This window comes from Grus americana, chromosome 2, assembly GCF_028858705.1.
Source record: "Grus americana isolate bGruAme1 chromosome 2, bGruAme1.mat, whole genome shotgun sequence".
Taxonomy (NCBI): Eukaryota; Metazoa; Chordata; class Aves; order Gruiformes; family Gruidae; genus Grus; species Grus americana.
The window spans coordinates 26,264,968-26,281,920 of NC_072853.1; the positions used below are offsets into that span (position 1 = coordinate 26,264,968).

Sequence of the window (16,953 nt, forward strand, 5' to 3'; positions counted from 1 at the left end):
AACCAAAAAACAACCCAAACATATAAAACCATTAGAGTTTAAAAAATGTTTTACTAAGACTGTAGTTCAGAAGGTGAATTTCCTCCATGTAATACAATAATTTAAAATATAGTTTTTATGAAAGTATAATATATATTTTCACAATGTTTTTTTCAGATTATTTCCAGTTATTACGTTCATATTACATAATATTTACACATCTGAACACCTGAGTGATAGATTCACATCTCAAGTTCAATCAATAATCTTAACCTCAGAGACAGTTTCATCACGGAATTGGACTTTCATCTGTACTGATGAAGTCTCAGGCTTTCCTGCTTAAATAAATAAAATTGCCTCCAGCTGAGATCCTGTGCCTAACTGAGATACTTAAAGATATCAAAGCTGTGAGATTTCACAATTGATCTTGCAAAAAGAAAACCGAATGTTTTCCCCTTTTGTAGGAATCACCTCATTTCTAGTTTGTTTTGATTATAATGCCCCCCAATATAATGGGGGCATGTTATACTACTCAACTGTAGGTTAAATGAAATTTAATGTTGTTGTAATCAATTAAACCAGACAAACTTTCTGAAAAAGAATATGAAGGATTCAGTTCTGAACTTAATAAATAGAATTCAAAGAATCCCACGTATGAGAGAGCTTGTGAAAAGTAATACAAGACCCAACTCAAATCATACACATTAGCATGTGCATCTAACTTTATAAAATCTGAGGCCAGGGTCCTAGGAGGAAAGTGGTATCATCATGGAAAACAAGGCTGGTGGACACCTGAAGAGGACATCTTGCCCCCCATCGGTGGCCTGACAGTGGGATCACCTATACCAGCGTCATCTCTGATGGGTGCTTGGCCAACCTGTCCCAAAAGATTGCTGGGGTGGAGACTGAGCAGCCTCCCCGGGCAGTCCAGATCAGTACCTAACTATTGTTAGATGGGAAAGTTTGACCTGATGTCCCCCTTCATTCCTGGCTGTAACTCCATCTCTCTCTCGTTCCTGGTCCTATCCACAATGGGAAGAATTTATCCCTTCTCTCTTCATAGCCATACTTTTTTAATATCCCGTTCTCATACTTCTCAGCCTCCTTTTCACTGAACTAAGCCATCCCAATGCCTTCAGCAGGCCCTTGGGAAGCTCTTTTCGCATCCTGTCTGTTCACTCTGCAGTTGGTCCACATCTTTCTGCAATTTTTATGCCAACTGCTGGCCATAACTTTTCACTAAAGTTTTACCAGCACTGCATAGATGACTTAGAAAACTTCAAGAGCATCCTGAAAAAAAAAACCAAACCCAAAATCCCATTTGTGCAACCCAACATGAGGTTTGCCTTTTTTTTTTTTTACAAAAAAATTTAATTATTGTTGCATTCAGTTTGTGACTTATTTTTCCAAACTTTTTCTGCCCTACTGCTTCCTATCCACTCATTCCCTATCTGTATTTACACAGTTGGGATAGTCCTATGCAGTTAATATGCAAACACTATTCCACCATCACTCCCCAAGTGGCTCATATAGGCTGATTTTCTCTCTGCATAACTATTAATTAATAATTTTGCTCCAAAATTAAAGGCAGAACCATCTTGTCAGAAAGAGAAGTTGGAAATACCATTTACAAATATTTTGCATCAATTAATCCTGTTCAATATACTCATGTTTACAGAACAGTGATTTAGAAGAACATCCTGTCAAATACTTCAGACTGTAACAGTGTGAAGTTTGCCAGAAGAAAATATAGGTCTAGATTACTATGGCTGTAGTGATTGCAGGAGGGTGGCACACAGGAAAGAGCAAAGAAATAAGGGGAAAAATAATGAAGGGGGATATTTTTTTAATTAGATAGCCTCATTTCCATTATCACTTTATCTGGAAGAGCTTTTCTACTTCGCCATGCCCCCCTTTCCTGCCCCCTGCCTTTTTTTTTTTTTTCTTCCTTTCTCTTGTACTTACTTTCAGAGATATCACGGTACCATTGTAGGTTTGGTCTCACAGTAAGTAAATACCGCTCCAGGAGGAACATAAGCAGCCCGTACCCAAAGCACTTTACAGGAACTCTGTTTTAACCGTTGAAGTTTCCCAAGGGCCTCCCAGGAACCATAGCATGAGTCAGGTGCCAAAATTTTGCTATTCTCTGCTGAATTTGGGGAAAAGTCAGGGAAGAAAAGAAAGTGGCTCTGAAGCTGCTGTGGACTCCCATGGTCCCCCAAGCCTAATAATCACAGAGGTGACAGATTTACCGCACGCAACCATTGGTTACAAGGTGGATTCAGTCCCTTCTCAGGCTGCAATGTTACAAAAGCCTGCTGCTTTCTTCTCAGGAGAATATGCAACTGATGGAGTACAAAGGTGTAGCCCTTCGGCCACAGTTAAAAGATGTATCTGGGTGAACAAGAGAGACAGAACCTGATGCTGAGCTCAGCCTCTCCAGCAGACACAGGTCCCAGCTCCAAGGCTCTTCACCCTGGACCATCCATGTGTTTCAGAGAGCCTTGGAGCAAGGCACAGACCAGCTCCAAGTGCCCCCTTTGGGAGGGTAGGAACCCAGCTGTGCTTTCCATCAGAAGCTGGACCAGTAAGGAGTCATCCATAAGATAAATGTTTTCCCACATCAACCTCTAGAAGTACAACCAAGCACATTTTTGTGGATTTGTGTGGTTCTTTAAATAATGAGACAGGTCAGTTTGCCAAATACCTTATCTTGTTTGGCAGTAACTTTCTCACTTGGAAGATAGCTTCTAACGTTCAGCAGAGAAAAGTTGTTTGTGGCCAATTTCAAGAACAGATCAGCTTGCAATCCTCAGTTCTGTAATATTTATTTTTGAGCATGCCAGAGGACCTATCCCATTTGCATCGTTTAACCTCACAAATCTTTATTTCAGGGTTTCTTTTCCCCCCGCTCTGAGTATAATTGCTATGGAAAGATGTTGTGCTCTAATCCCTAGCTGAAGTCCAGTCCTAGGGAGGCAGGGAGAGAAATAACTGATGTCTTGGCATTTAGCATCTAAGTAAGAGCATGTACATCATCTGATTTCTTTGCTAAGAGTGACAGTTGTGGTGCTGGGTTACAGTCAAAGTACAGTCGCTGTAGTTCAGAGACCAAACTCAAACAACTGTCCCTCCCTCCAAGTCGACTAGGTGGTGGGTCTTACAACAGATCACGATTCCTTGTCTTAAATATATCATTAAACATCCAGTAGGGTGAGTAGAGCAGGAAATGGAAAAATAAAAATAGTACAACAGGAGAGGTTAACTGCATTTCTCACTTTGGGTAGTGTGATCAAAGTTTGAAAACATCTACTCCTGTACACGATTTAAAATTTAAATACCTGACTACACACAGAGACTGTATAAGATAAGAGTCAGAGACAAAGCATTTAACATTCCGCATTTATATTTTTTACAAAGTTACAGCATTTTTCCCCCCTCAGATAATCCATTTTACATTCCTAATTTCTGTGCTGGGTAAAATACCCCCATTAGAATATGTTAAAGTACAGAGCACAGAACAATCAAATATGTACAAGACAAGAAAACAATGGGGTTTTTATAAAAATGTCAAATGCACAATCAGAGGTCTTAAAATACTTTTAAAAAACAACTTTAAACTGTGTGCAAAATTAGGTAAAAAAAGACTTTTGCTATTTCAAATAATGTAGTAGATCAGACTTTGCAGGTTCAGGCTAAACTATTTCTGTGTTTAGAGCAGCTTGATACTTTACCAAGAAGAAACCCTTGAGGACTTGGGTGATTTCAGCACCTGTGCTCTCAGTGAAGGGCTTAGTGGTCTGTGTGCACATGCCTGTGAAAATTGTGCATTAACTTTAAGTTAGAGGTCCATCTGCTGATGTCCAAAGTTCTGACGATTTTTCTTGAGCACAGTTGGCTTGAGCAGTGGTAAAACTGGGAACATGATCAAAAATCTCCATCTAGGCTCACTGTGTTTGTTCAAAACATCAGAAAGGGTGGAAGAATCTGCATGAAAGAGTTGTGCAGGTCACTGAACCCCACGACAAAAGCAAATTTTAATTTCTTGATTTCCAAGATATCACATTTTTACTGAAGGATCAAAAGCTTTAGTTTTCATCTTACACAGACAGCACTTCAACGACATTTTCTGTTAGAGTGTTTCACTAAGAGTATGCCAGACTTATGGAATATTACATGACCTTTTAGTTTTCATGATTGAAATTTTACCATCAAGTCCAACGTGGCAATGCCATTACCATCCCTTTTTAAGGTAGGATGCTACTAAGCATCTAGGGCCTCAGATTATTAGTTACATGGATGGGGTTTAGCTTTATCAACCCAGCCAAAAAACAGCTTGTTGGCCAACTAGCCGAGATAGTCGCTTTTGTTTTTACAGATGCTGTACTTTACTTAGCAGGACTCTTAGAGCAGATGACAGCAAGGTGATGCTGCAGGTGAAGGTTTTGCCCAGAAGTAAATTATGCCCTGGACTAAGTTGTCTTTGTGTCAGAAAAGAGGAAGAATGAAAAAGAGGGTATTTTTCTGTTATTTTCCAGAGGGGAAGGTGAAGAAAGGAATAGAGGCAAGAAAATGGCATATAAGAAGTCTTATCACTTCTTTGACTATGTATTTTTAAAAGACTAGAGATTACAGAAGCATTTTTCTTAAATGTATTTCTCTACCTTCCTGTAAGACTACTGCACATGATAAAGCACACGGTGTAGCCATCAATACACTGCTTTTCAGTTCAACTTGCATTTTTTCCTGCACAAATGCTTTCTGGGTGACTTCACCCTTTGACTGTTCCTATACAGAAGATCAAGTAAACCAAGCTTGAAAAGCTGAAACAGCCTGATCAGAAAGCTTACAAAAGCAAGAGTAGCTGCCAGTTATACAAACACAGTCTACTTCATTGCTGCATTTTTACATCAATATAAGGTTTAGAAATCAGATTCCGTAGTTACCTACTACCAGTCTTTCCTTTGCTTGCTTACATCCGTGCTTAAATCTCTAGCTAAAATGATATTCACAAAGACTAAGTTTAGCCCAAAGAAGCTCATTCTGCCTAACCAACACTATGTCATAGTGTATTGCTAGGAGAGTAACATTGTCTCTGCGCTTTGCTCCTCAGAGAAAACTGACTGAGGAGCTTTCTGGAGGCGGTCAATCTATCAAAGCTGGAGGTCGCACCCATTTGGGGCCCTGGGAAGTATGCAAATCAGCAGCCCATAACAAGACTGGAGTAGTCAAAGAGCTTTAAATGATGGCTTTAATAGCCAAGGTCTTATATATTGCAGTGTGACATTCTGGACACGGCAAAGAGTAGCCATGTTCCCAGGGCAGCAAATGAAAAATTATGTTAAGTATGGTGGTTATCTGAAGCAAACACTTACAATAAACGAACCCCAGGAGATGGGTTTGGGGCTATCCTTACCTTCTCTAAGGAAGTCTAACTGCTGGGGCCTTTAAATGCAAATCCATTCTTTAGACACTGTCCTGGCCGGATCATTTGTGTGTACAAGTCCATCCTCTGCTGCATACTACAAACACAAGTTAAGATAGATGCAATCAGAAGCCAAACTATTGCAGGAGAGCGAGCCAGCGACTGGCTATGCTACCTTAACCTTTCTTAAAGGCCTTGGCAGATATCAAAGTTCAGGCCACATAATTAGACATCTGTATGCTCCACAGCATCAAGAGCTATTCAACAAAAGAAACTAAACCTGGGTAATCAGCCTCCCCTGACAGCACAACACATGGGTACACACAGTATCTGGTTGAAGACGACTGTCTCCAGACTCTGGCAGTCACAACTGACTGGTCCCAAAAGAACGTCCCTGGAGATCAGAGACAAACACACCTCCTGTACAGCTAGAGCCATGTGTACTCTCAAGTCTCTAAAGGAAAAGTTCACAAATTCACTACTAGGTAGAACCATATAAGCCATTCATCCCTGAAGGTATCCTAATACTCAGGGGTGCCACTGGCTTCTCCTGCATATTTTACAATTTTGAGATGAAAGTAAAAAAAGCAAATACTTCTTGCTCAAAGCCACCTTGATCATTTTGTTTGATCTTCTGAGCATGGCTTCAAGCATCTACCATTTCCATCAGCATTTTCATAGTATTTTTTTAGACCTAGGATAGCCTCCCCAAACCACACCAGAAAGGTAGTTCCCAGAACACCTCCACTTCTGTTCTCCAAACTCATGGCTATAAAAATACCATGGGAAAGTTTCTGCTGGGGACTACCAGTCTTTCCTTTGCTTGCTTACATCTGTGCTTAAATCCCCAGCTAAAATGAGATTCACAAAGACTAAGTTTAGCCCCAAGGCCACTGACCCAAGATGCTTTGTGGAGGAGTCTTCCTTCCTCACAAGTCCTATGGCATTAGTCTATATTCAGTCTCTAAATTAAAGCTCATCTTCTTGACTTCCTCTGCAACTTTTAAGTCCGGTAGGTGCATTTGCCTCCAAGCATGTGTTCTCATCACAGTTTTCAGTCTTGCCCTTCCCCAGTTCCCACTATTTGCAAATCCCTGGGTCATCTTTATGCAGCACAGTATGGAAGCAACAAGCAAATCCAGCAGACAAGAGTCATTTTTGGACACAACATACAGATGTTTATGGTTTCCCTTCAGACGAAAGTCTTCAGTCAATTGCATTTGCTTAGTGAAACTCCTTGAGTTCTAACACTACTACTACTTCTTCTAGAAGGAGAGCTGTTTTTTCCATAGGAACTGCCTATAACACCTGTTTATGCCCTCAGTATTGTGTTCCTGGGTATCTTTGTGATTAATTCTTCACTGGTGGCTCCACTAGATAGCAGAGATTGTCTAATATCAAAGATGACACCTGCAATCATTTATATCAATTTTGAGCCTATTGTCAGAAAACCGGCTATGGCACGTTAAGATTTCATGCTGTAGAGTAGCATCTTCATACAAATTTATCACAATACAACACTTCCCACTAATGGTTCCCAGTGTGCCTTTTCCATAACGTTAATGGTCTTAGTAATTTCTAACAAAAATACTACCACAGTTACTACACCTACGTGCTTGAGAAGTTGAGTAGTACAAGGTCCAGACATTAATTTATGACACTAAGGAGGCTGAGAATAAGTCTTGCACCTCAGTGCACCATTCAGCTTTGGAGGTTATTGCCACCAAATACTGTCTACAACCACACAGTTTTAAACACATCTAAAGAGTAAGGAGATGAATCCACAGCAGATATGCCCATCTATGGTTTGGATGCAAGCTCCAGGTCAGTGCTCTCTATTAGCTCCCTGCCAAATACCTCTGAGGAAGGGGCTCTCCACAGCTGCCAGCAATGGTAGCAAGGTATTATTGGCTTTTATTTACTTATATTTCATGGACTTTTTAGATACAGCATCTTTGGTGGTCAATGGCAACTGCCAGAGGTTAAAAGCTAGTACCACAAAGGAACATGCTTGTCTTGCTTTAAAACAATATTAATGCCATGATATATTAATATAATTTTTTCAGGAGTAATTAAAAAATACTCTACCCAAAATATACATAGTTTGTAGGTGTTAGGAGCTTTGATATTCTTTGTAAGGTCTTCCATAGCCTTATTCAAATTGCTACAAAACCGTATCTAGCTAACAGACCATTGTTTTGATTTGGTAATTCCAGTAAATTTCTTCTTTTTGCTAAAATGTTAGGTAATCTATACAAGTTTCCAGCTACTGATAGACACATGTATAATATGTATAACTTAATTTTTTTTAAAAAAATTATTTCCTTGAACCAGATGCACTTCCCAGACTATTTGCAACTGCACAACTTTGTGGAAAGTGTCATTAACATTAATCTTTCTGGCCAGACAGCTGAAGATACCAAAAAAGGGTAATTTGTGCATCTGAGATAAGAAAGCAGAACACCATAAGAGAACTTAAGCTATAGAATAGTTTAAATTTTTCTAGAATCTTTATGAAAATAATCCCATTACTTCCAAAGCTCATATGAAGAACAAGGAAAGGAACCTTTTTCCAGCTTTCTTTGCAGAGTTGATTCTTATTAGGCAGGGGAAAAAGCCCACGCCTCACACCAGACCATGATGCAGCTAACGTAATTTAATTTAGTAAGGCAAAACACAGATATCTTGCATTGCTGTTAAAAAACCAAACAAGAAACCAGCAGAAAACAGACCTACAATGAGACACCCACCTTGGGCAATCTAGCCTTCCTTTTGAAGCAAGGCTACAGCCCTTGCCTTTGGAAGGCATCACTGTTAAGCTGAAGTTCCTCTGCCTCTCTGGCCCTTGCTGAGAGACTGGGCCATGAGAACTTACAGTGGTGGGCCACAAGAGCCTTGGCTGGGTATCCCAGGGAACAGCTTTCCCACCCTCCTGGCCACTTGGCTCTGCAGCTGAGCTTCTGCGTGCTTTCTCCTCAGCTCTAGTAGGACAATGTTTAGTGCGGCAAAAGTGCTTCCCTTTCGATCCTCTCCCCTCTGCACCCCGCTTCATTTATTTTTATGATTATTATTTTTGCAGGGTTCTTATCTGCTTTAGCAGAAGCCAGACATCGCTGTTTAAAACTCCAGCTATTCAGGCTAACCCTGCTGGCTTTGCACTGAGGTGCTACAAGCACTTGCTAGTTTGTACCACCACCTTGGAGATAAAGGTAACAGACAGTTTCAGCAGCAGCTTCGGCTAAGGGCACTGCCTGCTCTCATTCCCAATACAAGATAACATATGGGCTGTCCCCAGCCACTTCTGCATTCCCCCAAACGGGGCGGGGTGTGTGACAAACTCCTAGAGGAACAGCAGTGAGTGACTTAGAGTGGTCATGTCTCCAGATGGAAAAACAGTAGATAGAAGATACTAGTAATGGAAAGTGTCCAGGGAGGAACACAAGGCAAATAGCTATTCCAGCCTATCTTCTCTAGTTAAACCAACCCCAGAAACAAATGCTTGCATGTTTTACATAGGGTCAGGGAGGACTTCTACAGCCATTCTTAGTAGTTGCATATCACTATATAATGATGCAGTGCAAGACCTTAACTCCTTTTATATCAACATAGTTCTTGAAATCAAACATGATATGAAGTGTTTCCCAATGCAAACCTTTTTTCTTTACGAATTGATCCTTCTTCTAATCTGGCTGTTGATTATAATCCAAGATTTTTTTTTTTCCCAATCAATATTTCTGAGATTGTGGTATTCTCCAAAGACTCTCAAAATAAAACACAATTAAGTTTCAGAAATCAAGTTTTAGATGCAAGAACAAGTTTTCACATGTTCTAAAGGTTGATGTTGGCATTCAAACAGCATTTATGCACCTTAAAGGATCCCAAACATTTATCACAAAAATATTATGTGGAAACATTGAGGATCACTGTCTCTCCTGTTTGATTTCCTTTTTTTCCATTAGACATTTAACCAATATCCAGAAGGAAGCTGTGGTTTATATTAAAAGTGGGTGTGAGTTGGGAGCAGTCAGCATACATAACCAAGCAGGTTTTCAGATCTCTGCCAAGTATCCTGCAGGTCAGTCGAGAGAACCACAGACATCCCCAGCGCTATTTGCGGGTAGGAACAGATATATGCATAGGCATTATCTACGGGTTTCAGTTCCCTCCCTGCAGATTTTCTATCCCTATTTTTCCTTTGACTTTGTTCTCTGTAGTCCTGAAAAAGTTTTTTGTTTAACAATTTTCTGCTCTGTGACACCAGAGACTGAAGATATCCTTTCATCAGGCTACTGATTGACAACTTCTATTAATTTCAAGACTGTAAGACAGGTCCTGTATTGCATGTTAGTCTTACTACATATCCCTCACCATACCACTCAGAGGAACACTAGTAGGGAAAGTTATGGGAGAGAAAAGTAAAGGGAGGGGGGCAGGGAAGAACAACTTGTTGGACTCATCCACTACTATTTCAAGATTAAATTAGCCTCCCCCTTTGTTAGCTCTAGGAAGCCCAGCAGACTCTGAGGAGCCCTGCAGCACTCCAAAGCCAGATCCTCCAACTGAAGCCAGGAGGAACAGCAAAAAGTAGCAGCTGCACATCACCAAGCAGACTTCAGAAAACCTCAAAGAAATTTGACAGATCATCCCAGCATCTCACGAACAGAGACCAACAGGGATTTCCAACTACTCCTTGGGCTGGCACAGGTCATGGGTATAACATGCACGTATACACAAGCTTGCAGTATAATGCCTATGATGTTCCTTGCTGGAAAGCAGCCTCAAAGCAGGAGGAAATGCAGCTTCAGTATAAAGCTTTTTTAGAAGTGGTTCATACAAAGTTTAAGAGAGGCAAAGCTAGTAAATTTTGTGGTATAATTACCAAAGTTGAAAGTTTTAACATGGTACTTTGTTCACAAAAACTAACAAGACATGCTATTAGCAAAAGTATTTGCATAACAAGAATAATTCTCCTTTTCCAAGACTAGAATGTTTATCCATATTTTAAGAAAGGCCTTATAACTTGACAAATAGCAGAAGCATGAGCGCTAAATCATCAGGTCATCTGTTAATCAAATAGAAACATTTAGATCCCATGACTGCTGTTTAATCATGGACAAATATCACAGACTGTGTTCTCAATGGGAAGGCTTTTTTTTTTTTTTTTAATTTTCAGGTTTAAGGAGACTTACACCAAGATCAGTCCAACTCTATACCTGGAAACACCGAAAGCTCCTTCAGTACAGATGCCATCCCTGTGTTTAACCAGGTAACCTGCTGCCCACTTGATGCGTATCTAACCAGTCTGCCTACTGCAACCAGCTTCCCTGTAGAAGTTAATGGTAGCACAACAACAACAAGCGGTGGGAATGGAGCCAGAAGCACTTGCTGCCACAGAAGACTGCAATGGTCTGCCCTGTGTAGCACTGAGACTTTCAACACACCCCTGTGGAGAGCTTCTGCTGAATAAAGAGAGGCATCCAGCAACATATCCTTATGTCCTGAATAACCTGAGATCACCTGGCCATCACTGCGAGTCTTTAAAAGAGCCACCTGCATGGATGACACATATGCCTTGAGGTGCAACAGGAGGGTCTTCTCTCCTACCAAACGTGCTGTAAATAAGCAAAAGGAAAAACTATACTCAAACCGATCTCTGCAGCTAGCTTGCATAATGTTGTAATACCAATTAATCCCTCATACTAATAGAAATGTTTTACAAGATAGCAGAGGAAAAGTCAGAAGGTGACAGAAAGAGCTGCTAGCTGAACATCAAAGCATTCAGTATATTAAGGTAACAAAAGAAACTGGGATCTGTAAGTAGAAGAACCTCCACCACCATCCATGGTGGCATTTTGTACAGTGAGTTGAATAAGTCCTGGACACTGCCACCAGCATTGGTGTGGATTTGGGGTTTTTAAATTTAAATAATTTCACTATCCAGATATCCAGGTACCTATTGATCAGAGTATTATCCTTCTGCTGCTTTTCAGACACCATGGCAGTTTTACTAATTAAAACTTACAAGTGAAGAGATAATGACAGCCTATAGAGGCATGCAACAATTAGTCTTACCTGCTAATGCACTCCTCCTCCAATGAAAAACAGTAGCAGTTAAAGGCATCCCTGCCGTTCTAATCCTTGGCAAGCTACCTTCACTTACAGAAGTGAATCATTAAGGCTTCTCCCAAAACAATCACTCTGCTGACAAGTTTGTGCCATTAACTAAAGAGTTGAGGTTATTTTGACCAATCTATGATGGAGACTGGCTCACCATGAGTAATGATACATATTGAAGAATCCCAGATTCTACCACTTGATGTAAACATGTGAACTGGACAGCAACTAAAAGCCACCAATAGGCTTTTATGGACAGTGAGCCCATTCACTGCAGATGTCACCTCATGCAATCCAAGCTGACAAACTTATAAAAATAAAAAAGCATACTACAGTCTCAGAGCTGTGGTCCAGAGTATTGCTATGATGCTATGAGTACAACTAAGCTGATGAAGAGGTTTTGTTTCTGGCTGCTGCTGTTCTCCATCTGTGACAGATCTCCCAGGCTAAATACACATATGGTTGTTTCATAACCCAGTTCTGTCAAGTGATGCTGGTTAGCCAGACACACAAATATGCAAATAAAGCTGCTGGCAGCAGTTCTGAATGATATCACTCTTAATCCAGCCCACTTGTTCCTAGTTTTGCCAGTTTAAACTGGCTGTAATTTAATTGTGCTTCAACACGCATCTGATCAATGATCAAGGTTAGAAAAAAGCCTCACTTTTTCTCCATGAGAGATATCATGGAGAACCTGATCTGTCATGGAGAACAAGTGAGGCTTTTTTCTAACCTTGGTCATTTTATTTTTATATACACACTTTTATGTATATATGCATACATATAGCATTAATATATATATTATTTCAGATATATGTATGTTGCCTATGTATATAATTTACAAGTTGATTAGCATTTAGATGAGGAAAAACCATACCTAATCCATAGCAGAAAAAGCCGGAAGCAGACAGAAGACAACAATAACAAACTACCCTGTATTTCCTTGTGGAGCAAGTATCAAAATCATGCCTTTAACTACCACATAAAATGACCTTTTAATTCAAATCACCCCAGTGGATAGAGCTGTACCCAGAATTATAGAATCACTGAGGTTAGAAAGGATCTTTAAGATCATCAAGTCCCACCATTAACCTAATGCTGCCAAGTCCATCACTAAACCATGTCCCTAAGCACCACATCTACATGGCTTTTTAAACACCTCCAGGGATCGTGACTCCACCACCTCTCTGGGCAGCCTGTTCCAGTGCTTGGCAACACTTTCAGTGAAGACTTTTTCCTAATATCCAATCTAAACCTCCCCTGGCACAACTTGAGGCAGTTTCCTCTTGTCCTATCGCTTCTTACTTGGGAGAAGAGACCAACACCCACCTCATTACAGCCTCCTTTCAGGTAGTTGTAGAGAGCAATCAGGTCTCCCCTCAGCCTCCTCTTCTCCAGGCTAAACAACCCCAGTTCCCTCAGCTACTCCTCATGAGACTTGTGCTCGAGACCCTTCACCAGCTTTGTTGCCCTTCTCTGGACACACTCCAGCACCTCAATGTCCTTCTTGTAGTGAGGGGCCCAAAACTGAACACAGCACTCAAGGTGCGGCCTCACCAGTGCCACGTCCAGGGGGACAATCACTTCCCTAGTCCTGATGGCCACACTGTTTCTGATACAAGCCAGGATGCTGTTGGCCATCTTGGCCACCTGGGCACACTGCTGGCTCATATTCAGCTGGTTGTCAACCAGCACCCCCAGGTCCTTTTGCTCCAGGCAGCTTTCCAGCCACTCTTCCCCAGGCCTGTAGTGTTGCATGGGGTTGTGACCCAAGTGCAAGAATCAGCACTGACCCTTGTTGAACCTCATACAGTTGGCCTGGGCCCATCGATCCAGCCTGTCCAGATCCCTCTGTAGAGCTTTCCTGTCCTCCAGCAGATCGATGCTGCCACCCAACTTGGTGTTGTCTGCAAATTTACTGAGGGTGCACTTGATCCCCTCATCCAGATCACTGATAAAGATATTAAAGAGAGCTGGCCCCAGTACTGAGCCCTGGCGAACACCACTTGTGACTGGCTCCCAACCGGATTTAACTCCATTCACCACAACTCTTTGAGCCCAGCCATCCAGGTTTTTTTACCCAGCAAAGGGTGCACCTGTCCAAGCCATGAGCAGCCAGTTTCTCCAGGATAATGACACAACAGGGAGATAACCCAAACTTAGCCACTATTAGACTAGCACAGCTGAATACAGCTACACATTGTAAGAGACCCATGCTCACAAGTAGTACCAAAAACTCTCAAGACAAATACTACTTCAAAATGTGAACAAACAAAGTTCACCTACCCACCTTGGTTCAATAGCACAAGAGTTTACCATAGGACACAGAACATAAGAACACTCTTCCAGTTATTTTGAGTTCAAGGACTTCCTGAGCCAGATGTAGTTTCTGTGTATTCACTAACTCACAATGAATTTCCTGCCCTTGAATTTATCCAGTTTGTTTGAACCCACATCAGTTTTCAGCTTCCACATCATTTTTTGGCTACAAGTCCCACCAGCATACTATCTACTAGGAAGCTCTGCTTTTCAGGTCACTACTCAAAATAATGTTGAAAAGAACAAAGTTTAAGTGCATTCCTACAATTATGGATTTTGACAGAAACTTTTGAGGTTTCAAAGGCACTGCTTAAGAGTGATCAAAATGGCATTAGAACTGAATAAATACAGTAAGATTTAACTTTGTTTTAAAACTACATATCCCATAGCAGTAACTTCCAAGTTTGTGTATGGTAAAAGTTTCTATAGAACATGTTAGCAGTTGCCAAGTAGCCCAGTTATTTATTACTTTCAATGTACATACATACAGCAACTAGTACACCTATTTAACCATGATTAGATAAGGAAAGAAACTCCTCCCTCCCATGAATCCTATTGTTCTTTTCTCAAAAGCCTGGGACCAGGCAGAGACTGAGACCACTGATTTGCTGTCAGAACATCTTGCCAGATATAATTACAAGCTGAACAGAGATATCAAAGACTGACAGATCCCGAATAACTTGCTCTGCCTCCTTTTCATTAGGAGTTCACTAAAGCTAGTTTAATAGCACAGAAGGCATCCATTTCTTTACACCATCGAGTTTCATCACCAAAGCTATAAGAGCATTAACATGAGTCAGAGTGTTTCAGGGATTTTTGACAGATACTGAAGACCAAAGCAATGCCTCCCTCCCCCCCCACCATCTCGGTTACTTACTGTGCAGAGAACAGAATTGGCTATTATAAAGCAACTTGACCTTGCAAAACACAAGTGGTAGAACCTTTTGGCAGCAGGTCAAAGAAACTTTCCTTATTTCCATAACTATTCACCAGTTAGATTTATGAACCATTGTCTGATCATTAGCCACCAGCTCTGTATTGCTTTTCCATGCACATGCATTTAAATGCACCACTTAGTACAGAGGATACTCCAGTCTCTCCTGCTGCACATACTTAACATTTTTTTGAATTAGATTTCAGAACCAGAACACTCCATTTGAGAGAGTTCTGATTGCTATGTGAGAGGGACCCAATTACTTATCACATCCTTTACAAAGCACAGGAACTGGCCTGAAAAGCAATGAGGCTTAATTTTTCAGGAAAAACTCAAAGTGTCAGCTACAAAGAATCACTACTTCTATTGAAGTATATAGAATTTGTCTCTGGATCAAACATTTACTCTGGATAGAAAAGCAGTATCTAAACACCAGATCTCACAACACGGAAAGAAGTAGAGTTGACTCCAGAAGTTTTGCCTTATTTTTTTTTAAAAGGGAGGTACTTGTAATTAGCACAAAAGCTACATAGGAATGGTTTCCTAAGAATAGCATACAACTGTCAGTCAGACAAAAACCATAAAAAGGATATTTTGGGACTTGGGATTGATTGGTAACCGACACACATGCCCACAGCCCAAGCAGCCAGTGCTGGGACTCATGTGGGATCCCGTTCAGTGAGATCTCTCTGTAGGGCCTGACACTTTGCCTGCAGTGGCCAGTCTACTATTGCTTTAAGTAGTACAACATGTCAAACTCACTACAAACTTTTACCGCTACTGTGTTCTCATGACATAGAGCTATTATTGAGAAACTTGTTTTATATTGCCAGTGCAAGTTTGGAATTTTATTTTTCTTGATCTTACATTAAAGAGGCTGAGTTTGGTAACACATTATCATAACCATAAGACAGACATTGATAGCATTATAGAAATTAACTCATGAGTGAAGAAAACATTTTAATAAAAAACCCAACACAACAGGCAGCTCACAGACATACTGGTTTAGTGTAAAGTAATAAGAAAACCTTTGTTATCTTACAGGTACTAGAGAGTCCACATTGCTCAACAGCTTCATCAGTAGCTATTTGGACCCTTCTCCAGACATAAAAAGTACTGCTTGGAATCTAATAGAAGAATTGAATTCTTTAGCAGGTTCCCTGACAGATGAGGAATGGTTTATGGCTTACAGGGAACATGGCTCTTTCCAAGGACTCATGACTGCAGAAGGAAAATGGTATTAAGAGTTTTTGTTCTGTAGAAAATAACTAATATATCCAGAAGAGCCAAAAGCCCTTTGAGAGGTGTTTATGAAGTCAGGAAGAATATATGCCTCTATATGCTTTACATATGCATTCAATACATATATGCTCCAATGCAATACTTTTATAAATAAGTAAACAGAATTTTCACCATAAAGGTCAGAAGTTACTTTATTACAAAAACAAAGAGGCAGAATTTCTGAAGTTGTTAGAACAGACTCCAATTCACCCATTCTAAAAAGGGGACAAGGGCTTCTTTCCAGACTTGGGAAGGAGTGCTGCACACACCAATTCCCACTGAGGGCACGACAATGCAAACTAACAAGTTTAAGAGGCATCTTAGGTGGGGGAAAAAAAACCCAACCCAAAAATCTCACTGCAACTGTGTGACTTACATTTTTAAAAAAAAATCATCACTACCTGAAATACTCTAAAACTTGGGAAATCCCTAGACATCCTGAAGTTGTTTCCCTGAACAAGATACCGAACAAGCTGTTCTTGGTAGCACAAGCCTTTAGCATGGCAGACAATGTTCTTTTGTGAGCTTTGTGCATTTGCTGCAAAAAAAAAAAAAAAAAAAAAAAAAGGACTTCTTTGTTCCTGCTTGGTTTCTCTTCTGCTTTACCTGGGGTAGTAGGCTGTGTAGTTCATGAAGAGCTGAGCCCCAGCAGGGTAGTACGCTGTGGAGGGCTGGAGCGTTCGTGGGTTCAGGAGCATAGATGGCTGGTACAGAGCAGCTTCTGTTGGCATAACTGCAGCAGGAGCTGGAAAGGAGTAGGAAGGGGGTGAAAGGCCTAAAGGGAACAAATGGAAAATAGATTAGGACCTTTTGAATTCCAGCATATATATGGACTTCATTAGCTGAACTCTGCAGTCAGTAAAGAGCCTTCACAAGCTTCTCATTCTCATCACAGAAAATA

At 40.7% G+C, this 16,953-nt stretch overlaps 1 protein-coding gene across 4 annotated transcripts in view; it reads right to left on the reverse strand.

The window, feature by feature from the left end:
* Positions 1-3,383: 3,383 nt before the first annotated feature.
* Positions 3,384-16,953, reverse strand: part of ESRP1 (epithelial splicing regulatory protein 1) — a 35,180-nt gene continuing 21,610 nt past the window's right edge. For 2 of the 4 annotated variants that reach the window (XM_054816385.1, XM_054816386.1), the window contains exons 13-15: positions 16,659-16,827; positions 5,396-5,501; positions 3,384-3,966 (exon numbers count right to left, since the gene is read on the reverse strand). In XM_054816385.1, coding sequence (XP_054672360.1) covers positions 5,411-5,501; positions 16,659-16,827 — 260 coding nt within the window. In that variant the 3' untranslated portion in view covers positions 3,384-3,966; positions 5,396-5,410. Of the gene's footprint in view, positions 3,967-5,395; positions 5,502-15,658; positions 16,828-16,953 lie in introns of those variants that run through there. The other 2 variants (XM_054816387.1, XM_054816388.1) reach the window with 2 other exon arrangements.